The 26,449-nt window shown below is 31.6% G+C and overlaps 2 protein-coding genes across 2 annotated transcripts; one reads left to right on the top strand and one right to left on the bottom strand.

Moving 5' to 3' along the window:
* Window positions 1–3,898: 3,898 nt before the first annotated feature.
* Haspin (haspin) lies at window positions 3,899–24,283 on the bottom strand. Its single transcript, XM_025306007.1, has 11 exons — window positions 23,966–24,283; window positions 23,296–23,511; window positions 22,886–23,171; window positions 19,642–21,664; window positions 8,220–8,471; window positions 7,990–8,131; window positions 5,048–5,221; window positions 4,708–4,975; window positions 4,476–4,628; window positions 4,249–4,391; window positions 3,899–4,173 (listed from the first exon to the last, which is right to left on the bottom strand). The coding sequence occupies exons 2-11, from the start codon at window positions 23,502–23,504 to the stop codon at window positions 3,954–3,956; spliced, it is 3,870 nt and encodes a 1,289-aa protein (XP_025161792.1). The 5' UTR covers window positions 23,505–23,511; window positions 23,966–24,283; the 3' UTR covers window positions 3,899–3,953.
* Window positions 24,284–24,331: 48 nt separating this feature from the next.
* LOC112590189 (uncharacterized) lies at window positions 24,332–25,945 on the top strand. Its single transcript, XM_025306008.1, has 3 exons — window positions 24,332–24,776; window positions 25,231–25,446; window positions 25,571–25,945. The coding sequence occupies exons 2-3, from the start codon at window positions 25,238–25,240 to the stop codon at window positions 25,905–25,907; spliced, it is 546 nt and encodes a 181-aa protein (XP_025161793.1). The 5' UTR covers window positions 24,332–24,776; window positions 25,231–25,237; the 3' UTR covers window positions 25,908–25,945.
* The last annotated feature ends 504 nt before the right edge of the window (window positions 25,946–26,449 follow it).

The following is a 26,449-nucleotide window of genomic DNA, read 5'->3' as shown; positions in this document are numbered from 1 at the left end:
CATGGATTTTCTGAACCCCAAATGCGACAATTTTGTCGATTAACCAAGCCATCAAGATGAAAATGAGCCTCATCGCTGAAGATGATTTTGTTCGAAAAATCAGCATCCATTTGTTGTTGTTCCATAATCCATTCAAAGAACTCTTTTCGCTGTACGTGGTCAGTAGGCTTCAGTTCTTGAGTCAATTGAACTTTGTAAGCATGAAGATACAAATCTTTCGTGAGAATACGCTGTAGAGAGCTTCTCGAAATGTCCAATTCTTGACCACGGTGCCGAATTCATGTTCCTGGACTCTCAACAACACTCTCACGAACTGCTTCTATGTTTTGTGTTGAACGACTTGTTGAAGGACGGCCAGAGTGTTTAAGATCGCTAATTGATCCAGTCTCCCTAAATTTTTTAATTAATCTCTTCACAGTTAATGAAGTTAAATCACTATTCCGGCCATATTTTGTACGAAAATTGCGAACTGTAGCTGCCAAACTTTCATTATTTTTAACACGTTGATTGCCAACTACGAGATATCTCGTAGGTTGTTTACTTGCCCAGGACGCCTACTACGAGTTATCTCGTCCCTTCATTACTTGCCATATTTGTACAGCTACGAGGAAACTCGTAGCATAACAGTGTAAATATGAATAGATGGCCTCAGGAAAGAGAATAAAAAATCAGGTTTGGCTTAAATGAACAGAAAATACAATTATACAAAGTTTATTCAAAAAGAAAAAGTTTATATAAGGAAATAAATTTTTGTTTTGTGATAATTTTTAAAACATGTTTAAAAAAAACATTTTTAAGCTTTTTGATTATTACTATGTACTATTATTAAAGTTTTTAATAATATAACATGATTAAATCAAATTGGCTCTTTCGACCGGAATCGTGAAAAATTCCGTGGCAGTCAACGTGTTAAAATATTGCTCAACAATGAAAACGCGTTGTTCTTTCGTGTAGCACTCCATTTTAAAAACCCTGAATTGTCAGCTGTCACGCTGTCTTTTTTTTCGTTGGCAACACTTTATCGCACAAATGGTGTAAAATTCAAATCTTGCGTGAATTTTGGGACACCCTTTATAATCATTGAGTTATTAATGACAGAAATCTGATTAGTGAGCGCGCACTGAGATGGATGATTGGAGAAGCATTGTAACCACTCAAGCAAAAGCACAGCTCAGTTGATTTACTAACTGTTGCCGGAGCACCGCGAAGGAAAGAATAACCGCCGCTATTCATGTCTTATCTCGCCGCTTACGTCACGCCACATCGCTGGACTACGCCTTACCCAAATGACTACAACGTTTCTTCGATCATTCATCTCGACGCGCACTCACTTGTCAGATTTTTGTCATTAATAACTCGATAACTATTGCGAACTATCGCAAAACGGTATGGGACTTTATGTTTATCTTAATCTGTTCTATGTTTCTCCATAAATTTCTTCATACTGAGTTATAAAACTTTATATATAAAATGTTTCAGAGAAAACTTTAAATATTCACTGAGAAAATAGAACAGATAAACAAGAAAGTCTAATACCATTGTGTGCTATTGACCATAATTATTGAGCTATTAAGTAAAACGTAAAAAGTAAAAAGTTTTGGTCAATGAACATGCGCGTAAAGTCATTCACCGCGATGCGTTGTTCTTCCCCTCGCCACGTGCCAGCGAGACGCGGTGGACCGTGCTTAGGAGTTCCAAGATAAAACGATTTAACGCGTAAGCCCATTGGCCGAAACGTTTTACTTAACTCTTAAATCGCCGGAATAACGCCATATTAATTATCCGCCATCATAATTAATATGTATAATATAATTGTTTAAATGATGAATTTACATAGGCATGATGTCTGTATGTGTAATAAAGGTGTGTACATACACACACACACAGGCACACATGGAATTAGATATCCGTCACGTCCACGTCGTTGATTCCGAGTAACGCTAAGAGCGGACATCCACATAGCCACCACACTCTCACCCTCACCTTCTCGTGTAGAAATCTCCCTATCTTTTTCCTATTTATTGTCGGATCCGGTGAGATTTCCTCGAAAAAGGAAAGCTAAATGGATTTCGACCTGTTTTCTTAACGTAGAACCTGGTTTTAGTTAATGTCTGGAAAAATGTAAGATTTTCTGGTCAGTTCCCAGTTAGAAATCCGTACATTTACGCACGATAAATGTCTGCGCATACAGCTCGGATTCTAATTAGTAATTCCGAAGTAATCCCTTGGTCCGTGCTGCCACTACTATGATCTAAGAAAAGTGGAAAAATTAAGAGATACTTATTGAATCCTGATCGGTAATCGGTTCCTAGGTTCGTGCTGGTGTCGTTTATAAAAGCTGAGAAAAAGTGTTAGGTTAGTTTCACAGCATTGCTTGAAAGCTACGAACCGAAAGTCAGAAATGTCAAAAATAGATAATGAAGAAAAAAAGGAACAAGTTCGAGAATAAAAAAAAATATACAGAGAAGTGCAAAAAGAAATATATCAAGAGATTCAAGAAGCATATGCGAATTTTAAGTAAATTTATATATAAATATATCCCAATGAGCACTAACGAGGAGAACCTTCAGCTTTATAGAAGGAAAATTATGTACAATATATAATATGTAGACAAATTTATATAATCATATTTTTTATCTTAAGTATAAAAAAAAATAATCAATACTAATATAATTGTAGACACATTCGCGAAAAATTTTTATTGATTGCAATTGTGCGCAAAGACAAATAAGAAGCACAACAAGGTTAGTTGTTTATCAGCTGAAAAACAACTGATGTAACGAGATATTAAGTATTATTATATTAAGTATTTATTTCAATGATTATAAGATTATAAGACTGAATAATATCAAATATTCTACAATATTTTTTGGAAAAGGAAACTTTTCTAAAGTTTACGTTTCAAAAATGATTTCATTTAATGATACTACAGTTTATTTCAGTTTATTTCAGTTCAATTCACTTTTACTATGTTTATTGTAATGTTATATTTTCTAAAGAAAAAATATGCCCAATATATATTATAAAAACATTTTTTGTTAGCATTATTTTTATAATGCTCCGTATCTTTCTCCGCCGGTATGACGCCATATATAGTGTCATCCACTGACTAGGACATATCAGTCCATATTTTGGCAATATGTTAAGGTACTTTAGTACTAGTTTTTATGGCTATAAGGACATTTATTTATTTTTTTAATCCCGGCGGTCTAAGGGTTAATAACTCAATCATTGCTGACAATAACATACAACGGTATTAAACTCTTTTGTTCACTTTTATTCGTCCTACTCCATCAACAAAGATTTAAAAGTTTTGGGAGATACCCTGTATACGAAATAATTATCATTAATATATAGGGTGTCCGATAATTAATTACCAACCCGAAGTGTGAAGGTGGATTGGGTTAAGCTGAAAAGAAAAAATACAATTTTGCAAGAATCGCAATAATTATCGAGTTATTAATGACAGAAATCTGACAAGTGAGTGCGCCGAAATGTATGATTGGAGAAATGTCGTAGCCTCTCAGGCAACAGCGTGACCCTATCGATCTAGCAACTATTTGTGGCGTGCGGCGAGACGTAGGAGCGGCGAAATAAAACACGAATAGCGGCGCGTTGTTCTTCTCCTTGCCACGCACCGGTAATAGTTGCTTGATCGACTGGGCCGCGCTCTTATCGAAATGGCTGCAATGCTTCTCCAATCATCTGTGTCGGCGCGCTTCCACTCCTCAGATCTCTCTCATTAACAATTCGATAATTATTATGAATCTCGCAAAACGATATGAGACTTTTATGTTTGTCTTAATCCGCTTTATGTCTCCATGAGCTCTGTAACATTAGTTATGAGACACCCCCCTGTATAAACTCAGGCGATAGGTACGAAAGAAATTTGTGAATATTATAATATACATGTATTTATTACTGGTATTGATTTCTTTCAGAGATGTTATTTTTTATATCAACATACATTGCTTGACGCTATTAGAGTCATTTACAAAATTATATACACTATCATAATTTAAAATTTTATTTTTAAGTTCTTTTAATTTGTTAATAGCTTGTTTATGCGCTTTTAAGTTTTTCCTTTTGTATCTTACTGTTGTTATCATTTTGTCCAAGATGTAATGTAACCATAAAACATTTGTGTATGGTTCAAATTTTTGCCAATTATTCCTGTATAAATAATTGAAGAAATTCTAGAATTGTTTGATGAAATAACCAATATTAAGACAAGATATATAAACTTACTGGATTTTGTCGCGCATAAGACGATAAATTTCAAACTGATAGTCACCACGAGCAATAAATAAAGCCGGGTCCATTGCAAGATTATTATATATGCAATATCCTTGGTATAACATTCTTGATAAAGTGTAATCAATGATTGATACCTTGGGAAAGATTCACAAAAATTACTAAAAGGGAAAGTCTAGGAAACAATATATATGAAATGTATTTTACTCGATAGAACATACCTTTACTTTATTGCTAGGAAACTTTATTTTTTTCCCATCAAGATTATAATATATATATGATTCTTCAGTTTTTGATATTAATACATTGCCCCAATGCAAATCTCTATGTTCAAATTCGAATGCTTTTTCTGCTACCGCTAATGCTAATGCGGTCTATAAGAAGTAAAAATTTGGACATTGAATGGATAATGAAATATGATCATTGAAAAATGACGCATCACACAAATGATACCTGTAAAAAGACAGCATAAGCCTCTTCCGCAGTTTGAAAAGCAAAAGCTTCGAGATCTTCGCCACCGTAACCAAGTTCAAGTGCGATATATAACTGATGTTCCTCAAACATTGACGGGCAATCGTTATCAGATGTTTTATCGTCATCATAAATATTCCATAGTTTTATGAGTTTCCCTGGATATTTACCTATAATACATCTAATATTTCGAACTTCTACAAATGCACTAGTATTATATGTAGAATGTAATCTCATATTATGTAATTCCCTGTAAATATTTTTACAATTTTAATCGGTATAATTTTCATCGATTCAATATAATCGTAGAATTGATACTCACTCTGCAATCACAATTTCTGATAATATTTCATTAAATTTTTTTTGCGGTTCTCCATTTACCAATTTTTCCCCTTCTATAGGAATAATTTTTATAACTGATTTTTCATCATCACGTTCATACAAAAAGACTTCTCCGTAAACACCTTCGCCAATTTTACGACAATGCTTCAAATATCTATAATGAAAACTGAATAGTTATACAAAGTGTCCTATTTTAAATGAGCAAAAATCTCGAAGCAAAAATTTCGAAAAATATGAGATACTACAAAATATTTCAGACAAAAGTTGTATGGTTTAAAGGGGGACATAAAACAACTGTATCATTTTGTTTACAGATAGCATCACTTTCGACATATTTATTGATCATTGTTTTTCTTAATATATCATTTTTTCTATCAAATAATTTTAGTAACTTTTGTTTGAAACATTTCTTTATTTGCCTAATATTTTTTGAGATATTTAAGGAAAATTTGGTAACTTTTGCAACATTTAACTTAGGATATTTCGCTACCTATTTGTCGAAAGAAAAAATAATATTAGACTTGCTCTATTTAGTTTCTATTTAGTCAAGAATGATATTGTAGGTTTCGAGACATTCCTTAATGCCTTTCATATTTTTTGAGATTTTTGCCTGGCTCATGTAAAATGGGACACCGTGTATAATACTATTAAATACTATATATATATATCTTACATATAAATATATTAGGAGTACAAATAAGTTTCCGCCGTTTGACAAAAGATGGCCCCACCAGAAGGTTATGTTGAAATTGTCAGATGTAAAGCGTAATATCGTAAATTTGGACATCTGGTAACAACATAACCTTGAAGTATTAGTGACTCCGTATCAGCATCACATAATTTTTTTCGTGCGAAAATGTCAAGTTTTGTGCCGAATAAGCGTCATTTGCGGGAACTTTTGATTTACTTCTTTAATTTGAAGAAATCTGCAGCTGAGGCGCATCGATTGCTTGTAGAAGCATATGGTGAGACTGCTTTAAGTGAGAGAAGTTGTCGTGAGTGGTTTCAAAAGTTTAAAAACGGTGAGTTTGACATGGAAGACAAAGAACGTAGTGGAAGGCCGAAAGTGTACGAAGACACAGAATTGAAAGCATTATTGGAGGAAGATTCGTGCCAATCGCAAGAAGAACTTGCACTTACATTAGAAGTGACTCAACAAGCAATTTCACATCGTTTAAAATCGTTGGGAATGATTCAAAAACAAGGAAATTGGGTTCCATATGAACTGAAGCCGAGAGACGTTGAACGCCGATTTTGCACGTGTGAAATGCTGCTTGCCAGGCATAAAAGAAAGGGTTTTTTGCATCGTATAGTCACTGGTGATGAAAAATGGATCCACTACGATAACCCAAAGAAGAGAAAATTATGGGGACCACCTGGCCATGCTTCAACATCGAAAAAACTCATGCTGTGTATTTGGTGGGATCAGCTTGGTGTCGCGTATTATGAGTTGCTCAAACCGAGCGAAACCATTACTGGAGCTCTCTATCGAACACAATTAATGAGATTGAGCCGAGCACTCAAGGAAAAACGCGCCCATTACTACTCCAGACACGACAAAATTATTCTCCTACATGACAACGCTCGGCCACATGTTGCAAAACCGGCCAAAATCTATTTAGAAACACTTAATTGGGAAGTCCTATCCCACCCGCCGTATTCACCAGACATTGTCCCTTCCGATTATCACTTGTTCCGGTCGATGGCACATGGCCTGCCTAAGCAGCGCTTTATATCATATGAAGATACTAAAAATTGGGTCGATTCGTGGATAGCCTCAAAAGATGAAGAGTTCTTCCGACGTGGTATCCAAATACTGCCAAAAAGATGGGAAAAAGTAGTGGCTAGTGATGGACAGTACTTTGAATAAAACGTAATGTACGGTTCTTTCACAATACATTCCTAATTTTTGATGGAAAACGGCGGAAACTTATTTGTACTCCTAATATATGTATATAAATGTACACACACACACACACGCACACGCACACGCACACGCACACGCACACGCACACACACACACACACACACACACACACACACACACACACACACACACACACACACACACACACAAAAGATGTTTCATTTTAAGTAATATGGTTGATTATCTCGCGAATCGATGATTTTATTGAAAAATTTTTCGAACGAAAGTTGCATGGCTTGAAGGGGGACACATGATGGAAATGTGGACTTGACCTTGAATGACTTTGTCGAAATCAGGTCATGGTCATTAATGTTTTTTTTAAATAGAAACTACAATTTTTTATTACATATTCTTGTAGCTTATCTCGAGAGCTTTCCAAAACACTATAACAAAGTTATGTTTCATTGAGTACTTTCCGCGTTATAAGACTTGAAAGTTAAGACAAGACCGACCAATGATCCGGCCAACTAAGGCAAGACCGATCACTGATCCGACCAATTAAAGCAAGACCGATCATTGATCCGGCCAATTAAGGCAAGACCAATCACTTATCCGGCCAACTAAGGCAAGACCGATCACTGATCCGGCCAACTAAGGCAAGATCAATTTGAATATGTCTTTAGCCGTTGATAAGTCTTGCCTTAGTTGGCCGGATCAGTGATCGGTCTTGCCTTAACTTTCAAGCCTCATAATTCGGAAAGTACTCAATGAAACGTAATTCTATTATAGTGTTTGGAAAGCTCTCGAGATAAGCTACAAGAATATGTAATAAAAAATAGGGATTTCTATTTAAAAAAACATTAATGACCTTGACCTGATTTTAACAAGGTCACTCAAGATCAAGTTCTCATTTCCATCATGTGTCCCCCTTCAAGCCATGGAACTTTCATTCGAAAAATTTTTCCATAAAATCATTGATTCTCAAGGGATAATCAATCAAGATAATCGACCATATCACTTAAAATGAAACATCCTGTATATAAAGATCTACATACGAGTCTGGAAAACATTCTGAGAAAAGCAGGTAGTGTTTCTGTGAACACCGTTTTAATACAATGTCTTTTGCAGTTGCTGGGTGACTTTCAAAATTTCGGTCTTTGCCGTCATATTCGACATTGTGTATCGATTTATTTTCATCTGTAAATATTTAATTTACATTAGTGAAAACGTAATATTTTATATATGTGACCAGCACGCAATCATAATGTGAAGAAAAAATTCTTACGTAATACTTTCGATTTTAAAAATGAATCCTTTGCTGTTATTCCAAAAACCTCGAGGAATGGATCTTTAACATCACATTTAATATTTGTGTTATTATTAGATACAACTCGCATTGAAATTCTTTTGGATAATCTACCATGGTTTACTGAATTAAATGTTCTACATTTATCCAACGATGACGTAATCGATATATCGAACCCTTCACAAGATAGGTTCGTATTCTGATTCCTTTTCAAACAGCTCCAAGAAGTTCCTATATACGATAATTATAATAACTAAAATTATAATAACTATCTATCATAAATAATTATAAATATAACAAAACTTATCCGTTTACTGAAAACGCTACTTTTTTAATTAACATATTTACATACAGAAATTATTTCTACATTCGTTTGATATTATTTTATTATTACGAACACATGCATTATATCTTAAAATATCACTTTAAAAATAAAGTAATTTATTTATAGTAAAGGAGTTTCAAAAAAGAAATTTAACACTTTGACAACTGCTGTCATATATTTCTCGTGTCCAGCAGTTATCAGCCGGTATCACATAGGCGTGATCTCATCGGTTGTCACTCAGCATCACGTATATGATTTTGCTTGTTTCCTTTTTTTCATTTAAACAGTATTAAAATATTAAACAAATGACTTCTGTATTTGATGTTCATCTTTTCATCGTCAACTATTTTTTTGTTCCTCCCAATTTCTATTTATCAATTATTTGAGCTCAGACAATTCATAGACACTGTCTGTATCTCAGATTGAAATAAAATTCCGCTTCCTTTACAACGTAGTATTTAGAATTAGCTAGTTTTCATCTTTTATTGAAGTATTTTATATTAGTTTCAATAATGATGATGGATTCAATACATTTTTTTTAATGTATCATAATTACACTATAATAGTGAAAAGTGCTGACATGCGGTAAGATCTACGTGAAAGTCACTAGCAGTATAGGTAAGAAGCTGTATGCGAAATATGCGGTCATCAAAAGTGTTAAGGTTCCTAATCCTTCACTACAGAATTCTTCATTGATGACATCAGAAGTGAAAAAACACGTGTTCCAAATTCTTGTGCGTCATTTCTATTAGGTGTACAAATGAATAATCTAATTTTTTCAGCTACATTCAAGGTTTATTTTAAAAGTAAATTAAATTGTTCAATCAAAGTATTCGCCGTTGCTTTCTATAACTTTAAGCCATCTTTCAGGCAGCTGATGAATTCCATCTCGGAAAAATGTTACGTCTTTGGACACGATAAAGTCGTCAAGCCATTTTCGGATCTCATCCACTGATTGGAAGTGCATATTGGACAAGGCGTATTACATCGACCGGAACAAGTGATAATCGGATGGAGCAATGTCTGGTGAATACGCCGGGTGCTGCAAGACGTCCCAGCTAAGACTCATTATGGTGTCTTTTGTATTGGAAGCAATGTGTGGCCTGGCGTTGTCATGCACAATTTCACTGGACGTTCTCCTTTGCTAGTATATGGGTGTTTTCGTTCCAATTCTTGACTCAAGCAGATTAATTGACGTTGATAGCAGTCCGCAGTAACTGTTTCACCCGGTTCCAGTAGCTTATAATAAAGCACGCCCTTGATATCCCACCAAATGCAGAGAAGAACCTTCTTTCCGAAGCGATTGGGTTTTGCGACCGATTTTGATGATTCGCTGGGATTTACCCATGACTTTCTGCGTTTCGGATTGTCATAGAGTACTCATTTCTCATCGCCCGTAACGATTTTCCACAAGAAAGACTTTCGACACTGCTTATTGAGAAGAGAAAGATACGCTGCCACTCGTTGATTTTTGTTGGTTTCAGTGAGTTCATGCGGAACCCATTTTCCTTCTTTCTGAATCTTTTCCATCTCATGTAGGCGTTTGGAAATCGTTTGCTGCGTTACTCCCAACTGTTCTGTAAGCTCTTTTTGTGTTTGCGCCGAATTCTCAGCGAGCAGTTGTTCCAAATCATTTTATCGCACTTCGGAAGGCCTCCAGGGCGTTGTTTGTCGATTAGACTGAAATTACCGCTTTTAAACCGCTTAAACCAAAATGCGCACACATCGTACGATACAACACCTTCGCCGAGAAAGGAACAAATCGATTCGCACGCTCTTTCAGTATTTTTTCCTTGTTGGAATTCGTAAAGAATGCAGTGTCGGATATGCACCTTATCTGTTGCCATTTTCGACCATTTACTGAACTGAATACTTTTGAAGGTTATGTTGGGCCTTTCACCAAACTATATGTTCTTTTTAATATGCTATATGTCAACATTGCATAATCATAAAAGAGCGGGAAAATCTATTTAATTTAAAATTGATTTCATAACTGCTTAAAATAATTTGGATTATTCATTTGTACACCTAATAGATAAAAAGATATTCGATTTGACTGGCATATATTTAAAAATTTAAGAGTATATGTCAATTAAATATACGAACTCACTGAGCGCTCAGTGGATAGTTGTAGTACTGTATGCACGCATTTCCTGCCTCTAATGTCATTATCTAAAATCGCAGTGAGTACTCAGAAGTCTTAAATATTACATATAAAGTGTTTTATTCTTATTATATTAGGAGTATAATTTAGTTTTGAGGGTTTTGCAAGAAATGGCACTAATGTCAATTTTGTCGAAAACAATCACAGCTATTATTTCTTAATGCTTTAATATTAATCTGTGATATTTAATCATTTGTTAACAATAGACGCAGTAGAAATCATGTTAATACCATTTTAAAAATAGACTTTCTTAGATAGCATTTTCGACATTCGTTGCTTTTATTTTTTAATAAAAAAAAAATAGCGGTTAAAGATCATAGAATTCTCATAGAAACTTATGGTAATGCTGCTTCATCAATTAAGACATGTGAATATTGATTTAGACAATTCAAAAGTGGTGATTTCAATGTTAACAATAAAGATCACTCGCGGCAATCAAATAAGCTTAAGAATGCAAATTTGTAAGCATTATTGGATGAAAATCCAGCACAATCTACTTCAGAACTTGCTAGAGCATTAAATGTTGATCGTGCAATAGTTACTAAACGTTTACATGATACGAGGAAGATTCACAAAGAAAATGGGTTCTGCATCAATTATCACAATCATTATAAAAAAGGAAAATGCCATTGCAAACCGATTGAACATTTGTATTTCGTTGATCCTCAAATAAAAAATTAAGAGTTTTATCGAATATCAAATTGTTACTGCTCTTACGGAAAAAACACTTAAATGTAGGTATATACACTGAAATTTGAGAGTATATACCCACATTTAAGAGTAAATTCGAACAACTGAGTGTAAACACTCAATATTTAAGTATTTTTTTCGTAAGGGTGGGGATGAAAAATATATCTATTTCGACAATCCCAAACGAAAAGAATCATGGCTTGATCCAAGCCAATCAACAACATCCACTTCAAGGCGTAATATTCACGATGCAAAGATATTGTATATTTGGTGGGATCAAGAAGAAGATGTTGCGTATTATGAACTGTTAAATCCGAATGAAACTCACCGCTGATCGTTATCGACAACAATTATATAAATTGAAATAATCATTGAACCAAAAACGATCACTAATTGCGAATAAACGACGCAAAGTGATCCTTCTTCACGACAATGCTCGACCTCATGTTGCATTATCAGGGAAGTAAACACTATTAGAGCTAGAATGGGAAGTCTTACCGCACCCCGTGTATTCTTCAGACATTGCTCTATCTGATTATCATTTGTTTCGGTCGATGCAACATGCTCTAGAGGATACACACGTACATAATTTGGAAGAAATGCGAAAATTTGTTGAAAATTGAATCAACTCTAAAGAAGAATCTTTTTATTGTCGCAGAATCCATCTCTTGTCAGAATGATGGGAAAAAGTGGTAGAAAACGAAGGAAAATATTTTTATTAAGGTACTCGTTCATTATCTTGTTTAAGTAAATCAGTTTTTGAGAAAAAGAACCCTCAAAACAAAATTACACTCTTAAAATATTTCATAATTATTACACATCCGTTCTTATGAGATCTTGAAGTACTTAAAATCTTTGTTTAGTGAATTACAACTTTTTAATTATTTCAGGCAATTAAATAATGTAAATTTATAGCTGATTAGAGTGATCAACATGTACAAGATATCGCTCCACCTACTTTAATAAAATAAAGCGTCACAAGAAACTAATTCATATGAAAGTTATATTTTATTATCCACTAACATCAAATTTCAAGGAAGTTATTTAGTCTAGTCTGGGACGGAGAAATGTGTGGACGTGTCCCACTGACAAGCAAACCTACCTTTGTGTTAATCGCCGATTTTATTTAAACTCAGTACACTTGTAGAGTAGTCAAAAATAATAGACACGTATTTTTTTATATCGGCAATGGTGCAATTTTAAGGGTGAAAACACCCTCTGAAAGGTAATTTGACATATTTGGTTTTGAGCGAATATCTTCGAAACCATGAGAGATAAAAAAAATGTTTCAAATAAAAGCTTAATGGTAATTAACGTTCTTAAAGACAGTATAATCAAATTTTGCAATAATTTGATATTTTGCAAAATACCCCCACCACCATCAATTAATTTTGCAAAACTAAAAAATTTTTTAGGATAAAAATTAAAGAAAATTTTACTCCAAATTCAACCATATATAACAAAGTTGGTTTCCGAAATGCCATTTTTGGAAAATAATCCGTAAACTACTCGCTATGGTGGTATTTTGCAAAATATCAAATTGTTACAAAATTTGATTATACCATTTTCAACGTTAATTACCATTAAACTTACCTCAAACAATTTTTTATCTTTCACGGTTTCGAAGATATTCCCCCAAAACCAAATGTAGCGAATCACCTTTCAGGGGATGTTTTACCCCTTAAAAGTAAGATTAGGCACGTATAAAAAAATACATGTCTTTTACAAGTGAATCTACCTTTGTGTCATTCACCGATTTTGTGGGAACTACCTCTTGTATTTACAAGAACGAGTAATTCATTCGTTGCATTTAAGCTCAGGTTATTAGAGATGTTTTTAAAATCTAAGGAAATGATAAGGGATTTTCATGTCGCTGAAAACAAATCCGATATAAAAATTGTAGAATTAAAAATGACGGATCCAATATGGGGACCTGATCAATCAAAACAATTTTATCTCGCTCTTTGTCGAACCCAGGAATAACCGAGGAGGAGGTAGAATCTATTCCCATTTTGTTCTTTCGTATTTTTTGTTTTTCTTTATTTTTTTTTATTATTCTTTTGTACTTTTTTGTTTCTATTTTCATTTTTTTCACATGTGTTACTAATGTCTTCTATTTCTTTGCAACGACGTCATTTTTCACACCTCGTTTATATTAATTTCTTTATATTTGTATTCTTTGCAGAAATGATATTTAAAAAAAATTCTTTTATGCACAAAGAATTTGCACACCAAGCACACTTTATAATTGCAATATTATTGCATAATCCACATTTAGTTTCACAATTTTTGAAACAATAATCTATGGGATTATTAAACTCATGTGGTTTCTCTTGTAAATATCCACTTTTGTACCACGAATACTTAAACATATTTATAAACCGAGAAGATAGTTGATTATGAATGAGCGATTGAAGTTTGATAATGTTGTTTCGTAAACGTGCCTAACCAAGGCACGCGATAGCCCCGGAGAGCGTTCGTATTCAGAGATGACAAACGGAGGACGTGGCTTACGGCCCACAAATGGAATATAAAGCCCATTTTTAATTCTACAATTTTTACATCGGATTTGTTTTCGGCGACATGAAAATCCCTTATCATTTCCTTAGATTTTAAAAACATCTCTAATAACCTGAGCTTAAATGCAACGAATTAATTACTCGTTCCTGTAAATACAAGAGGTAGTTCCCACAAAATCGGTGAGTGACACAAAGGTAGATTTACTTGTAAAAGACACGTATTTTTTTATACGTGCCTAATCTTACTTTTAAGGGGTAAAACATCCTCTGAAAGATAATCCGCTATATTTGGTTTTGGGGGAATATCTTCGAAACCGTGAAAGATAAAAAATTGTTTGAGGCAAGTTTAATGGTAATTAACGTTCTTGAAAATGGTATAATCAAATATTGTAACAATTTGATATTTTGCAAGATACCACCATAGCGAGTTGTTTACGGATTATTTTCCAAAAATGGCATTTCGAAAACCAACTTTGTTATACATGGTTGAATTTGGAGTAAAATTTTCTTTAATTTTTATCCTAAACAATTTTTAAATTTTGCAAAATTAATTGATGGTGGTGAGGGTATTTTGCAAAATATCAAATTATTGCAAAATTTGATTATACTGTCTTTAAGAACGTTAATTACCATTAAACTTTTATTTGAAACATTTTTTTTTATCTCTCATGATTTTGAAGATATTCGCTCAAAACCAAATATGTCAAATTACCTTTCAGAGGGTGTTTTCACCCTTAAAATTGCATTGCCGATATAAAAAAAATACGTGTCTATTATTTTTTACTACTCTACAAGTGTACTGAGTTTAAATAAAATCGGCGATTAACACAAAGGTAGGTTTGCTTGTGAGTAGAGAGTATATATTAGTATAATAATATCCCAGTAAACACAAAGTATCATCGATGTTAAAATGTCAGCTAAATCATATGATATGTTACATAACTGTTACTTTGTTATATAATAAAGCAACTGTCATGTAATATACCATATAATTTAGCTGACATTGTAACATCAATGATATTTTGTGTTTACTGAGATGGTATATTAGACTAATAGGGCGAGGTAAGAGGGAGATAGAAATAAAAAATTGGGGGACACAGGTAACAGGAGAGGGAACAAGAGAATGATTAGTAAAACAGAGAATATGATTAATACAAAAAGGAAGATAAACTTGGGAATTGCTGATATGAGTGGTAAGGAACTAACAATAAGAATAATGAAATAGTGAGAGAGTACGGTATAGAAGAACAGAGAAGAATAAAGGGTTAAAATTGGTACTAGAAAGGGATTTTGAAGGGTTTATAAAGGAAGAAGGAAGTAAGAATAAAGAAGGAGAGATAGAGAAGGAAATAAATGTTTGTTAAAAAAGTGAGCACGAAAGACGAATAAGTACAAAACAAGAACACAAAGAGGAATGTAAACATAAAGCAAAGAGCAGACAAATATAAAGTTATTGGTAAGGGAAAGTTAGAGGTAGAAAGTGTGATTGTAGATTGTAGAAACAGAAGAGATGGAAGGTGATTGGCTGGAAAGTGTAGATAAAAGCGAGTTAAACAAACAGGATTTAAGTTAATTGTAAATAAGGAACTAATGGAAACAAACAATGAAAAGGAAGAAGAATTAGAAGGAAAAGGAAGAATTTAGCAAAAGAGATGAATATCAAAGAAACGTTTATAGATCTTAACTTTTGTTAATTTAATAATTTTGAAATTTCCAAAGGTCGATAAGTTAACAAAAGTTAGGGCACTATTATAGTAATATGTTCTTGATAGTAAATAAAGTAAAAAAGTCTAATACTATTTTTTCTTTCGACGAATAGTTAGCGAGATATCGTAAGTTAAGTGTTGAAAAAGTTATCAAGTTTTCCTTAAATCTCAAAAAATATTAGGCAAATAAAAAAATGTTTCAGACAAAAGTTGTTCAAATTAGTTGGTAGAAAAAGATGATGTAATAAAAGATTGGGATTTCTACTTAGAGCCTAGAAAATTGATGATCAGTGAATATCTCAAAAGTGGCACCATCTATAAACAAAATTCTATCGCTGTCTTATGTCCCTCTTCAAGCCAAACAACTTTTGTCTGAAACATTTTTCGATTTAACGCAGTGTTTTTGAGATATTCGAGTGGGTCCTTTAAAATGGGACGCCCTGTAAGGGAGAATAAAAAGAGCTATGAGTGCAAGAAAGAGAGTAAACAGTTATTCAGACAGAATTAAAGGGATATGGAGGAGCATATCAGGAAAATCAGGGAAGGAAATATCAGAAAAGACGAAAAAGGAAAAGAAAGAAATGACAAATGAGATAAAGAGGAATGAAATGGAACGGGAAACGGAGGTAAGAAATAACCTTAAGGATAGAATATATTAGAAGATCTTTTAGAGAAATGGAACCATCCCCGTGGATAAAACAGAAGCTTAAAAATATAAAAAGTAGAAAAAAATAATAGAACAGAAATTTAAGGAAATGAGGCAAGATTAATAGTAACTAGGATAGAGACAAGTAAATCAGGTATAACAAGGAAACAATTAGATCAAAGAGAAAGAGATATTAAGATTAAGACTAACAAACGTAGATATATAAGCATAGCTAAAAAAGATAAAGAAAAAACGAATAGAAGGAAAAGAAAGAAACATAAGTCGAAGTAACATTATAAAATTTTAAGAGTATTAAAAACAAAGCAGTAGAATTAAGAAAACTGGAGAAAAATGAAAATATATATAAGAATAACAATAACAAATTTCAAAGCAGGTGATAAATTAATAAGATAACGAATGCTAGTTAAGGAAGAAAAGTAGGAATAGAGAGATGGAGGCGAAAATATAAGACGATAATATATTGCCTTACAATAGTACCTTAACTTTTGTTAACTTATCGACTTTTGGAAATTTCAAAATCATCTAATTAACAAAAGTCAGGGCGCTATTGTAACAATATATTCTTGAAACTAAATAGAGTAAAAAAATCTAGTACCATTTTTTCTTCCGACAAACAGCGAGATATAGTGAGATTAAATATTGAAAAAATTATCGAGTTTTCTTTAAATATCTCAAAAAATATTAGGCAAATAAAAAATGTTTCAGACAAAAGTTGTTAAAATTAATTCGTAGAAAAAGATGATATAAAAAATTGAGGTTTCCATTTAAGAATAGTAATGATCAATGAATATCTCGAAAGTAGCGCCATTTGTAATCAAAATAATATAATTGTTATATGTCCCTTTGGAACTATATAACTTTTATCTGAAACATTTTTCTCTAAAATGTCGCGTTTATAAAAAAATCAGATGGTACGGATGGTCTGTGATGGTCTGTGACCGTATATATTATTTGTTACAGCAAATTTTGCATAAAAAGAGAACATCTTCAACTATTAAATCGAAAATCTAAATTATCTTCAGTTAATTTAGCTAATACACGAGTTTGCAATAGCTTCATAGTTTAGTAAAGGCTTCCCGAGCCATTCGATTATTGGATGATAGAACCTCGGATTAGAACATGTTCCCTGGATTTTAGACGAAAACTAACGACGGCATCGTGTTCAGCGAATCAAAATCCTTTGGAAATGATATGTTTTGTTCCCTACGATGGGTTAAAATCGGCTCTTTTTACTCATTGTTCTTTAATTGTGACCATTTCGCAGTATTATACAGAGTGTCTCAGAACTTTGGGACACGGGCTCCGTAGGGATATAGAGCTAAGTGAGAGAAACAAAAAAGTCCTGTGCCACAATGTGAAAATCGTAATAGTTTTATAATTAAAACAGCGCAAAGTTTAATTATAACAGCGCAAAGTTTTCCACGCCCAGCGCGGCCTATAGACGCTCCGCGGCAAGCTATGTGCGTAGGGGCCGAGCGATAACGCGGCTCGCGCTGACCGTCACGCGGCGTCAAAGTGCCAAGACGTCATCGCGAAACACGTTATCGCTCACCCCTTACGCACACAGCTTGCCGTGGAGCGTCTATAGGCCGCGAAGGGCGTGGAAAACGTCAAACTTTACGCGGTTATTACTAAAAAAACTATTACGATTTTCACATTATGGTACAGGACTTTTTTGTTCTTCTCACTTAGCTCTATGTCCCTACGGAGCCCGTGTCCCAAAGTTCTGAGACACCTTATATATGGATGCATTTAGTATTCAATGCTCTTCAACCTTCGTCCTTACAAAAACTTAAAAATTTACAGAACGAGGAGAGAGGAAGACAGGCATTAAAAATTTTATATTTTTAAAAAATTGAAACAGATCGTTTCATAGAATATAAATTATACTATATCTTTTATATATAACGTTTTTTCATATATCTTGTAGTTTAGGAAATAATTACAAAGAATGAAAAAGTCTATTTTTTTCGAAAAATTGTTTCTATCTCTAAACATTGAGATATATCGCTAAAAAAAGAAAAAAAAAAAAAAAAACGGATCCAACCTTTTTTAATGTTCTACAATACATTCAAAATTCATCAAAATTGTTAGAAACTAGTTCCGACGGTTTCCTTATAAGATATGTTAAAAATAATTTATTAATATAGGGATATAAGATGAATTGGGACTATAAGAGAAAAAAAGAGAAATTTTAGAGAAACTATAAAATCTTTGTTTTCCAGATAAAAAAAAGTTAGTGTGTCATATAGTCAATAGTCAGGATGGTTCTATAAGCCCCAAACTAAAGAAAAGCTATTTTTGATAAAAATGTTTTAAGAGAATAAAATAATTTCCAAAATTGATGTTTTTAGTTTTTAAAAGTGACTTTGAAGATAAAGGAGGAAATAGAAGAAAAAATATTGTAAATTTCTTATTAATTTTTTACTACACGTCACTATAATATATATGCTTTTCTTTTATATTATGTATTAAAAACTAATTTTCCAAATGTAGAAATTATGCAATTATAGAATAGTCCTTTTGCTTATTTTAATAATGTTTAAGCAATATAGACGATGGTTGGGAAGGTTGGGAATGTTCTCATTTTTTGAGAATATGTCAACGAAACAAACCTGTGAACGTAAGAATTATTTTTGCACTACGCGTCCAAAGCGAAATGTCTACAGCGGAAGTGTTTTATGTCTAACTCAGCGATAGTGAAAAGACTAATATATACAACATAGTTTATTCCTATATAGTTTATTGTATTCCGGTCTATGAAAATATGGAGATTCTATTAAAAAAGAACATCTAAGACTTAATTAGATCTAATATCGATCGTAATTGCGTAATCCAACATCATAATTACTATAAATCTCTTGAATCACTACATAGCTTTCATCCAAAACATTCTTGTTATATGATGCTTTGCGATAAATCATATACAAAAAAATAGAGTGATTCAAATGAGTCATTCTGTATACTATTTATTATAAAAGTAACCAAATATATGTAGCAAGTCACAAGATATAAATAAAATAAAATAAAATAAAATACCGAGATACAATTTAGTTTTATCCCAATATTTTAAAAGAAAGCAAGAAAAGTATAAAATATTTAAAAAATTTATATATAGTAATTTAAATAAGCTATATTATACGAAAGAATTTTGAAAACTAATGTATACATACATACATACATACATATCTACATACATACGTACATATATACATACGTACACGCGCGCGCACACATACATACGCACGCACACGCACACACATGTATATACATGCATATATATATATATATACATACACACACACACACGTATATATATTTATATATTACCTTGTCTCTGCATATCCAATATATCTCTAACACTATGTCTCCATTTTCTTCCTTTACCAGCACATAATTTGTCTAAATCTGATCCAGGATTTATATTATTTAATATTGACAAAGATCTAGCCCAACATTTTCCCGATTTAAGAAACACAGTCTTTTGTATTTGCATATTTATATTATTGTGTTGTTGATTTGCGTCATCGAGAAATTTAGGATAGTCAAAAGATGAATTTATTGCATTTTTAGAATGCTCCAAATTATTTTCTATTGATAGAATACAAGAACAATCATCAGTTGCGATGTGATGGAATATCTCATTATCAAACAATGTAGATCTATTATTCAAGCTTTTTGATATATTTGATATACTCAAATGCCATTCAGAATATTGCATTCTTTTTGTAATTCTGATTGGATCTTGCAATTTTATAAGCAGCGCATGAACATCAACGCCGTCGATAGATAATTTATCTTGACTTTTACTGAGAGAATTATCTTTGTTATCAGCAGTTGCATTGCTAGATTTTCTGCAAATTAACTTCATAAGATTCATTTCTGTACTTTGCTTCTCTTGACCTTTATATTCTTGTTTTGTACATACAATGTTGTTTAAATCTTCAATTATTTCTTTAATCGAAGTGCGTATTTTAGGAGATGTTACATATCCCAAGCGACCTTTCTCTTCTTTTAAATTTGAATCAGTGGATAAATGTAATGAAGATACTATCTTTGAAATTGTCATAGGTTTTTTTTCTAGTACCTCTCGAATACATTTCTTTTCTGTATTACTTTCTATAATATGTTCTGTCGAATAATTACAGTTATGTATCGTGTCGTCAAATAATGATCGCGACTGATCAGTATCTGCAGATATGTTTAAAGAATGTGGAAATTCTGTTATTATATCGCTTTTTTCATTATATTTTTGCATAAGAGATGATTTATTTTCCTTGGAGAATATTATTTCGACTTTAACAGCAGGATCTACTAATTTTTGAGATGACGACAAAACTTCAGTTTGCTGTTCCAGCATATCTGAAATATTGTTTTTGTAGCACTCGGATGTAACCAATGAATGAATACCATTTTTTTGCTCGGTAAATATGATAGGAGTATTTTCCTTTATAATTGCTGAATTTTCATATCTCGAGTTTCGTGTCTCATGAATATTCTCGATAGGAGACAGTAGTATCAAATGAGCAGGTTTTACACATTTGCTGATCGGAGTACTGGAAACCATATATTCCTCTTTCTCATTCAACAACGTAACTTTTTCCTGGACAAATTTTCTTATTTTTAATCTCTCCATTTTTATAAAACGATCTTTTATTAAATATGCTTTGTTTCTTTTTCTATTAGATATCATGTTATCAGTATTAGTATTGCATGGAGAGACAATTTTAGACAAATTATGTCCAAAAGTTAAGTGCGAAGCATTTGTCTCCTCTATTTCATTGGTAAAGTCGTTTATATTTCTATTTTCTTCTTTGCATTTCTTAAAAACATTATCGCATAATACTACAGAAGATGGTTTAATCAGCATATGGTTCAAAGTTCCAGAGGCATTATGATCAATTGATATTAATTGTGAAGTTATGTTATGCACCTTAAAAGCATTTTTGATAGTCTGTAGAGGATTTGTATAGGAATACTTTATATTTTCTTTATTCCTCATAGTTTTCTCATGATTCGATATATACCAATTCTGGACTGCATGAGTATCTAACTTCACAAAACATGGTTTAATATTTTGGTAATAATTCATTGCATTTTTGGAAGTTGCAATAGAGTCATTAGTTTGATTCAATGAAGTTTGTGATATTGTAGCAGTACTTTTGTCGGTCTTTATAACACTTTGAGGCGAATGTTTATTGTTATCGTCACATGAAATATCCTTATATACAGCATTTTCTAAATCATTTGTAGCACCATGATAATATATACTTTCATTGCACTTACGACTAGACTTCCTTTGTTTATATTGTATGTTTTGTTTTTGCATATTATTTGTTTGTATTTTTCGTGTCTATTTTTAAATAATTAATAATAAACAATTGATAAGTTGGACTATATATATTATTATATACATACACAATATATATGTAAGATGTGGCCAAAAGTAAAGTTAACCAAGTAGAAGATAAAAGAGGAGTTTGAGTAGAATACATAGTGCATATAAATTTTTTAAATGGGTGTACAATAAATATTAAAACTTCTTAATATTTCGAAAAATACACATTTTCAAAACAAATATTCCATGCAAAAGTTATAACAAGGGTTTTAAGTAATGCATTATATAGTAAAGTTAATGACTTTAGATAGTATCGTTAAGGTCAAGTAAGGATTATCTTGAAATTTCTTAATTTTAAATCTTTACATGACCTTGACAACATTATCCACGATTATATTAATTTTACTACTCTATGTATAACTTATAAGATAAAGGTAGATTGAATAATTGTCTATCCTTCTCTAACTTATTATAGGATAGAAGTAAAATAGACAGGAACCAAACAATTTTATGGTTATCATCGAAAAATATATGTAACAGAGGTAGTTTACATACATTTATTAGAGGTTGCTTCGAAAAATATGTTCTCTGTAAATCTTATAAATAATCAATCTCAGGCTTTTCTTTTCCTGATCTGATATATATTGCTAAATTTTATTACATATAGCATTCTGTTTACTATTCAAAAATTTATTTAAAAAATGCTTTGAAGAACTTGGAATATTGGTTGAGATAAATATATGGAATAATAGCTATGAATACATCTAGAGCATTAGACTATTATCGCTACATAAAAAATATTTACTAAAAGTTTATGTAATCTGATATATTTTGTAGTAAGTAAATTTGAAACCTGACCTTTATATGTAAAATTTTATAACTTTTGTATGGAATATTTTTTTCAAAAATGCGTATTTTTCCAGATATTGAGAGGTTTCAACACTTTCTGTATACCCTAACAACACAGATGTCCAGAGGACGTCCAAAATACGTCTTAAGGATGTCCTAGGTTTCTTCATCCTTAGAACATCCATAGGACATCCCCAGATCATGTACTGTCTGGGAACTCATATAAAGTATTATATTTATTAAACTATAATAAACATAAAAGTTTAAATACATTATATATTCTATTCAAGTTCCTCTTTTATCTTCTAATTGGTTGATCTTATTCTTAGACATATTTTATGTGTGTATATATATGTTTATTATATAATAACATGTATAAGTACATACCTGTATTTTTTTTTTCTTTGAAGGTATCTCATTTTTTATTGATATTATTTTTGGCCTCTTACACAGCGTTTCTGAGCTAACCTTTACTTTATATTTTTGTGGCTTTTTGTACTTACGAATATATTTAACACTTTCATGTGTTAAATCAGATATATCATTGGATGTATACTGATTGCAAGTTATATGCCTAGATTTTACAAGATTTGTTACATTATTAGTATCACTGTCACTGCTGCTACTGTTCCATGAATCATTTTGATTTGCATTCAATGGTAAAGGAGGTACACTGCAATTGAATATAAATTAAAGATCATATATTATTAATAAGTACAAACTACAAAAAGCAATTTGTAAAATTTATTTTAAATTAATTTCAAAGAATGAAGTATATTTATTATAATTTTTCTTACACTGCTCCTTTAGCGATTCTGTCAAATGTAGTTTCAAATGGATCATGAGTTATGGAATCGTTAGAAATTTCATTGTCATTAAAATAATCATTCTTAATACTGTATTGTTGAGTCAATATGACAGTTGGTGTAGGTAAAATATCTATTAATGGTCCTTTTTTAATTTTTCTTTGATAAGTTCGAATTGGTTGTCTACGGTTAGTTATCATTTCTCACCTAAAAATAAAAATTCGTTTTTAACTTTAAAAATTAACTTCTCAAGTAGAACATAAAATTAATGGCACCAAATAACAAGAAAATGACTGTATCATGATAAAAAAAATGAATTTTCCTTTTAATGTCACTTTGATGTCATAATTTTCTGTTCTGCCTAGGTAATATTTTTGACGAAGTAAATTTTGATGGATTCAACAATTAATGAAATTATAAACTTTAGCCTATGTTGAGCTTATGTTGATTGGCCCTAAATTGACCAAAATTCGAATTAAAAACGCTATTAATCGATGAATCACATATGCAAAAAATTAATAAAATTAGAATCATTTCAAATTTACTTACTACAAAATATATCAGATTACATAAAACTTTAGTAAATATTTTTTATGTAACGATAATAGTCTAATGCTTTAGACGTATTTATATAGCTATTTCTACATATATTTATACCAACCAATATTGCAACTTCTTCCAAGTTTCTAGATTTTTGAATAGCAAACGGAATGCTATGTGTAACGGAATTTAACAACATATATCAGTTCAGTTCAGTTCGGTATATGGCTTTAGGTAGAAGGGTGTACTCATACGCCATTCTCCTGAACATATATCAGATCAGAGAAAGAAAAGCTTGAGAGTGATCATTCATAAGATTTGTAAAAGATATATTGTTTGAAGCGTCCTCTAACAAACGTATGTAAACTACCTCCGTTACATATATATTTTTCGATGGTAACAATAAAATCGCTTAATTCCTGTTTGTTCTACTTCCATCCTATGATAATTTAAAAAAAGATAAATAATTATTTGGTAATTATTTACAAGACGGGCCTCACTTTGGATTTCGCTCAAACTCACCTATCTTGTGTATTTTGACGTGTAGAAGCCGAATCTGCAAGTAAAAATGATCGCTCGGCCCTAGTTTGCGAGAAATAAATAGTTAAAAAGTGACACATGCGAGGTTAGGAAATCTGTCATGTCGGTAAGACAGAGACTTACACTTCACGTCAAAATACACAAGATAAGTGAGTTTGAGCGAAATCCAAGCTGAGGCCCGTCTTGTAAATAATTACCAAATAATTATTCACTCTCAAGCTTTTCTTTCTCTGATCTGATATATGTTCAGGAGAATGGCGTATGAGTACACCCTTCTACCTAAAGCCATATACCGAACTGAACTGAACTGATATATGTTGTTAAATTCCGTTACACATAGCATTCCGTTTGCTATTCAAAAATCTAGAAACTTGGAAGAAGTTGCAATATTGGTTGGTATAAATATATGTAGAAATAGCTATATAAATACGTCTAAAGCATTAGACTATTATCGTTACATAAAAAATATTTACTAAAGTTTTATGTAATCTGATATATTTTGTAGTAAGTAAATTTGAAATGATTCTAATTTTATTAATTTTTTGCATATGTGATTCATCGATTAATAGCGTTTTTAATTCGAATTTTGGTCAATTTAGGGCCAATCAACATAAGCTCAACATAGGCTAAAGTTTATAATTTCATTAATTGTTGAATCCATCAAAATTTACTTCGTCAAAAATATTACCTAGGCAGAACAGAAAATTATGACATCAAAGTGACATTAAAAGGAAAATTCATTTTTTTTATCATGATACAGTCATTTTCTTGTTATTTGGTGCCATTAATTTTATGTTCTACTTGAGAAGTTAATTTTTAAAGTTAAAAACGAATTTTTATTTTTAGGTGAGAAATGATAACTAACCGTAGACAACCAATTCGAACTTATCAAAGAAAAATTAAAAAAGGACCATTAATAGATATTTTACCTACACCAACTGTCATATTGACTCAACAATACAGTATTAAGAATGATTATTTTAATGACAATGAAATTTCTAACGATTCCATAACTCATGATCCATTTGAAACTACATTTGACAGAATCGCTAAAGGAGCAGTGTAAGAAAAATTATAATAAATATACTTCATTCTTTGAAATTAATTTAAAATAAATTTTACAAATTGCTTTTTGTAGTTTGTACTTATTAATAATATATGATCTTTAATTTATATTCAATTGCAGTGTACCTCCTTTACCATTGAATGCAAATCAAAATGATTCATGGAACAGTAGCAGCAGTGACAGTGATACTAATAATGTAACAAATCTTGTAAAATCTAGGCATATAACTTGCAATCAGTATACATCCAATGATATATCTGATTTAACACATGAAAGTGTTAAATATATTCGTAAGTACAAAAAGCCACAAAAATATAAAGTAAAGGTTAGCTCAGAAACGCTGTGTAAGAGGCCAAAAATAATATCAATAAAAAATGAGATACCTTCAAAGAAAAAAAAAATACAGGTATGTACTTATACATGTTATTATATAATAAACATATATATACACACATAAAATATGTCTAAGAATAAGATCAACCAATTAGAAGATAAAAGAGGAACTTGAATAGAATATATAATGTATTTAAACTTTTATGTTTATTATAGTTTAATAAATATAATACTTTATATGAGTTCCCAGACAGTACATGATCTGGGGATGTCCTATGGATGTTCTAAGGATGAAGAAACCTAGGACATCCTTAAGACGTATTTTGGACGTCCTCTGGACATCTGTGTTGTTAGGGTATACAGAAAGTGTTGAAACCTCTCAATATCTGGAAAAATACGCATTTTTGAAAAAAATATTCCATACAAAAGTTATAAAATTTTACATATAAAGGTCAGGTTTCAAATTTACTTACTACAAAATATATCAGATTACATAAACTTTTAGTAAATATTTTTTATGTAGCGATAATAGTCTAATGCTCTAGATGTATTCATAGCTATTATTCCATATATTTATCTCAACCAATATTCCAAGTTCTTCAAAGCATTTTTTAAATAAATTTTTGAATAGTAAACAGAATGCTATATGTAATAAAATTTAGCAAT

This window comes from Harpegnathos saltator, unplaced genomic scaffold, assembly GCF_003227715.2.
Source record: "Harpegnathos saltator strain DR-91 unplaced genomic scaffold, Hsal_v8.6 scaffold746, whole genome shotgun sequence".
Taxonomy (NCBI): domain Eukaryota; kingdom Metazoa; phylum Arthropoda; class Insecta; order Hymenoptera; family Formicidae; genus Harpegnathos; species Harpegnathos saltator.
This window is presented reverse-complemented; position numbering and strand designations above follow the sequence as displayed.

Excerpts from the sequence above, each read along its gene's own strand:
- LOC112590189 (XM_025306008.1), top strand. The coding sequence starts at position 25,238 with ATGATAACTAACCGTAGACAACCAATTCGAACTTATCAAAGAAAAATT. Across the intron at positions 25,447-25,570 it reads AGAATCGCTAAAGGAGCAGT|TGTACCTCCTTTACCATTGA; the intron begins GTAAGAAAAATT and ends ATTCAATTGCAG.
- Haspin (XM_025306007.1), bottom strand. The coding sequence starts at position 23,504 with ATGATAACTAACCGTAGACAACCAATTCGAACTTATCAAAGAAAAATT. Across the intron at positions 21,665-22,885 it reads CAAAGAAAAAAAAAATACAG|ACACGAAAAATACAAACAAA; the intron begins GTATGTACTTAT and ends ATTTAAAAATAG. Across the intron at positions 4,392-4,475 it reads TTCCTAGCAATAAAGTAAAG|GTATCAATCATTGATTACAC; the intron begins GTATGTTCTATC and ends ATCTTTCCCAAG.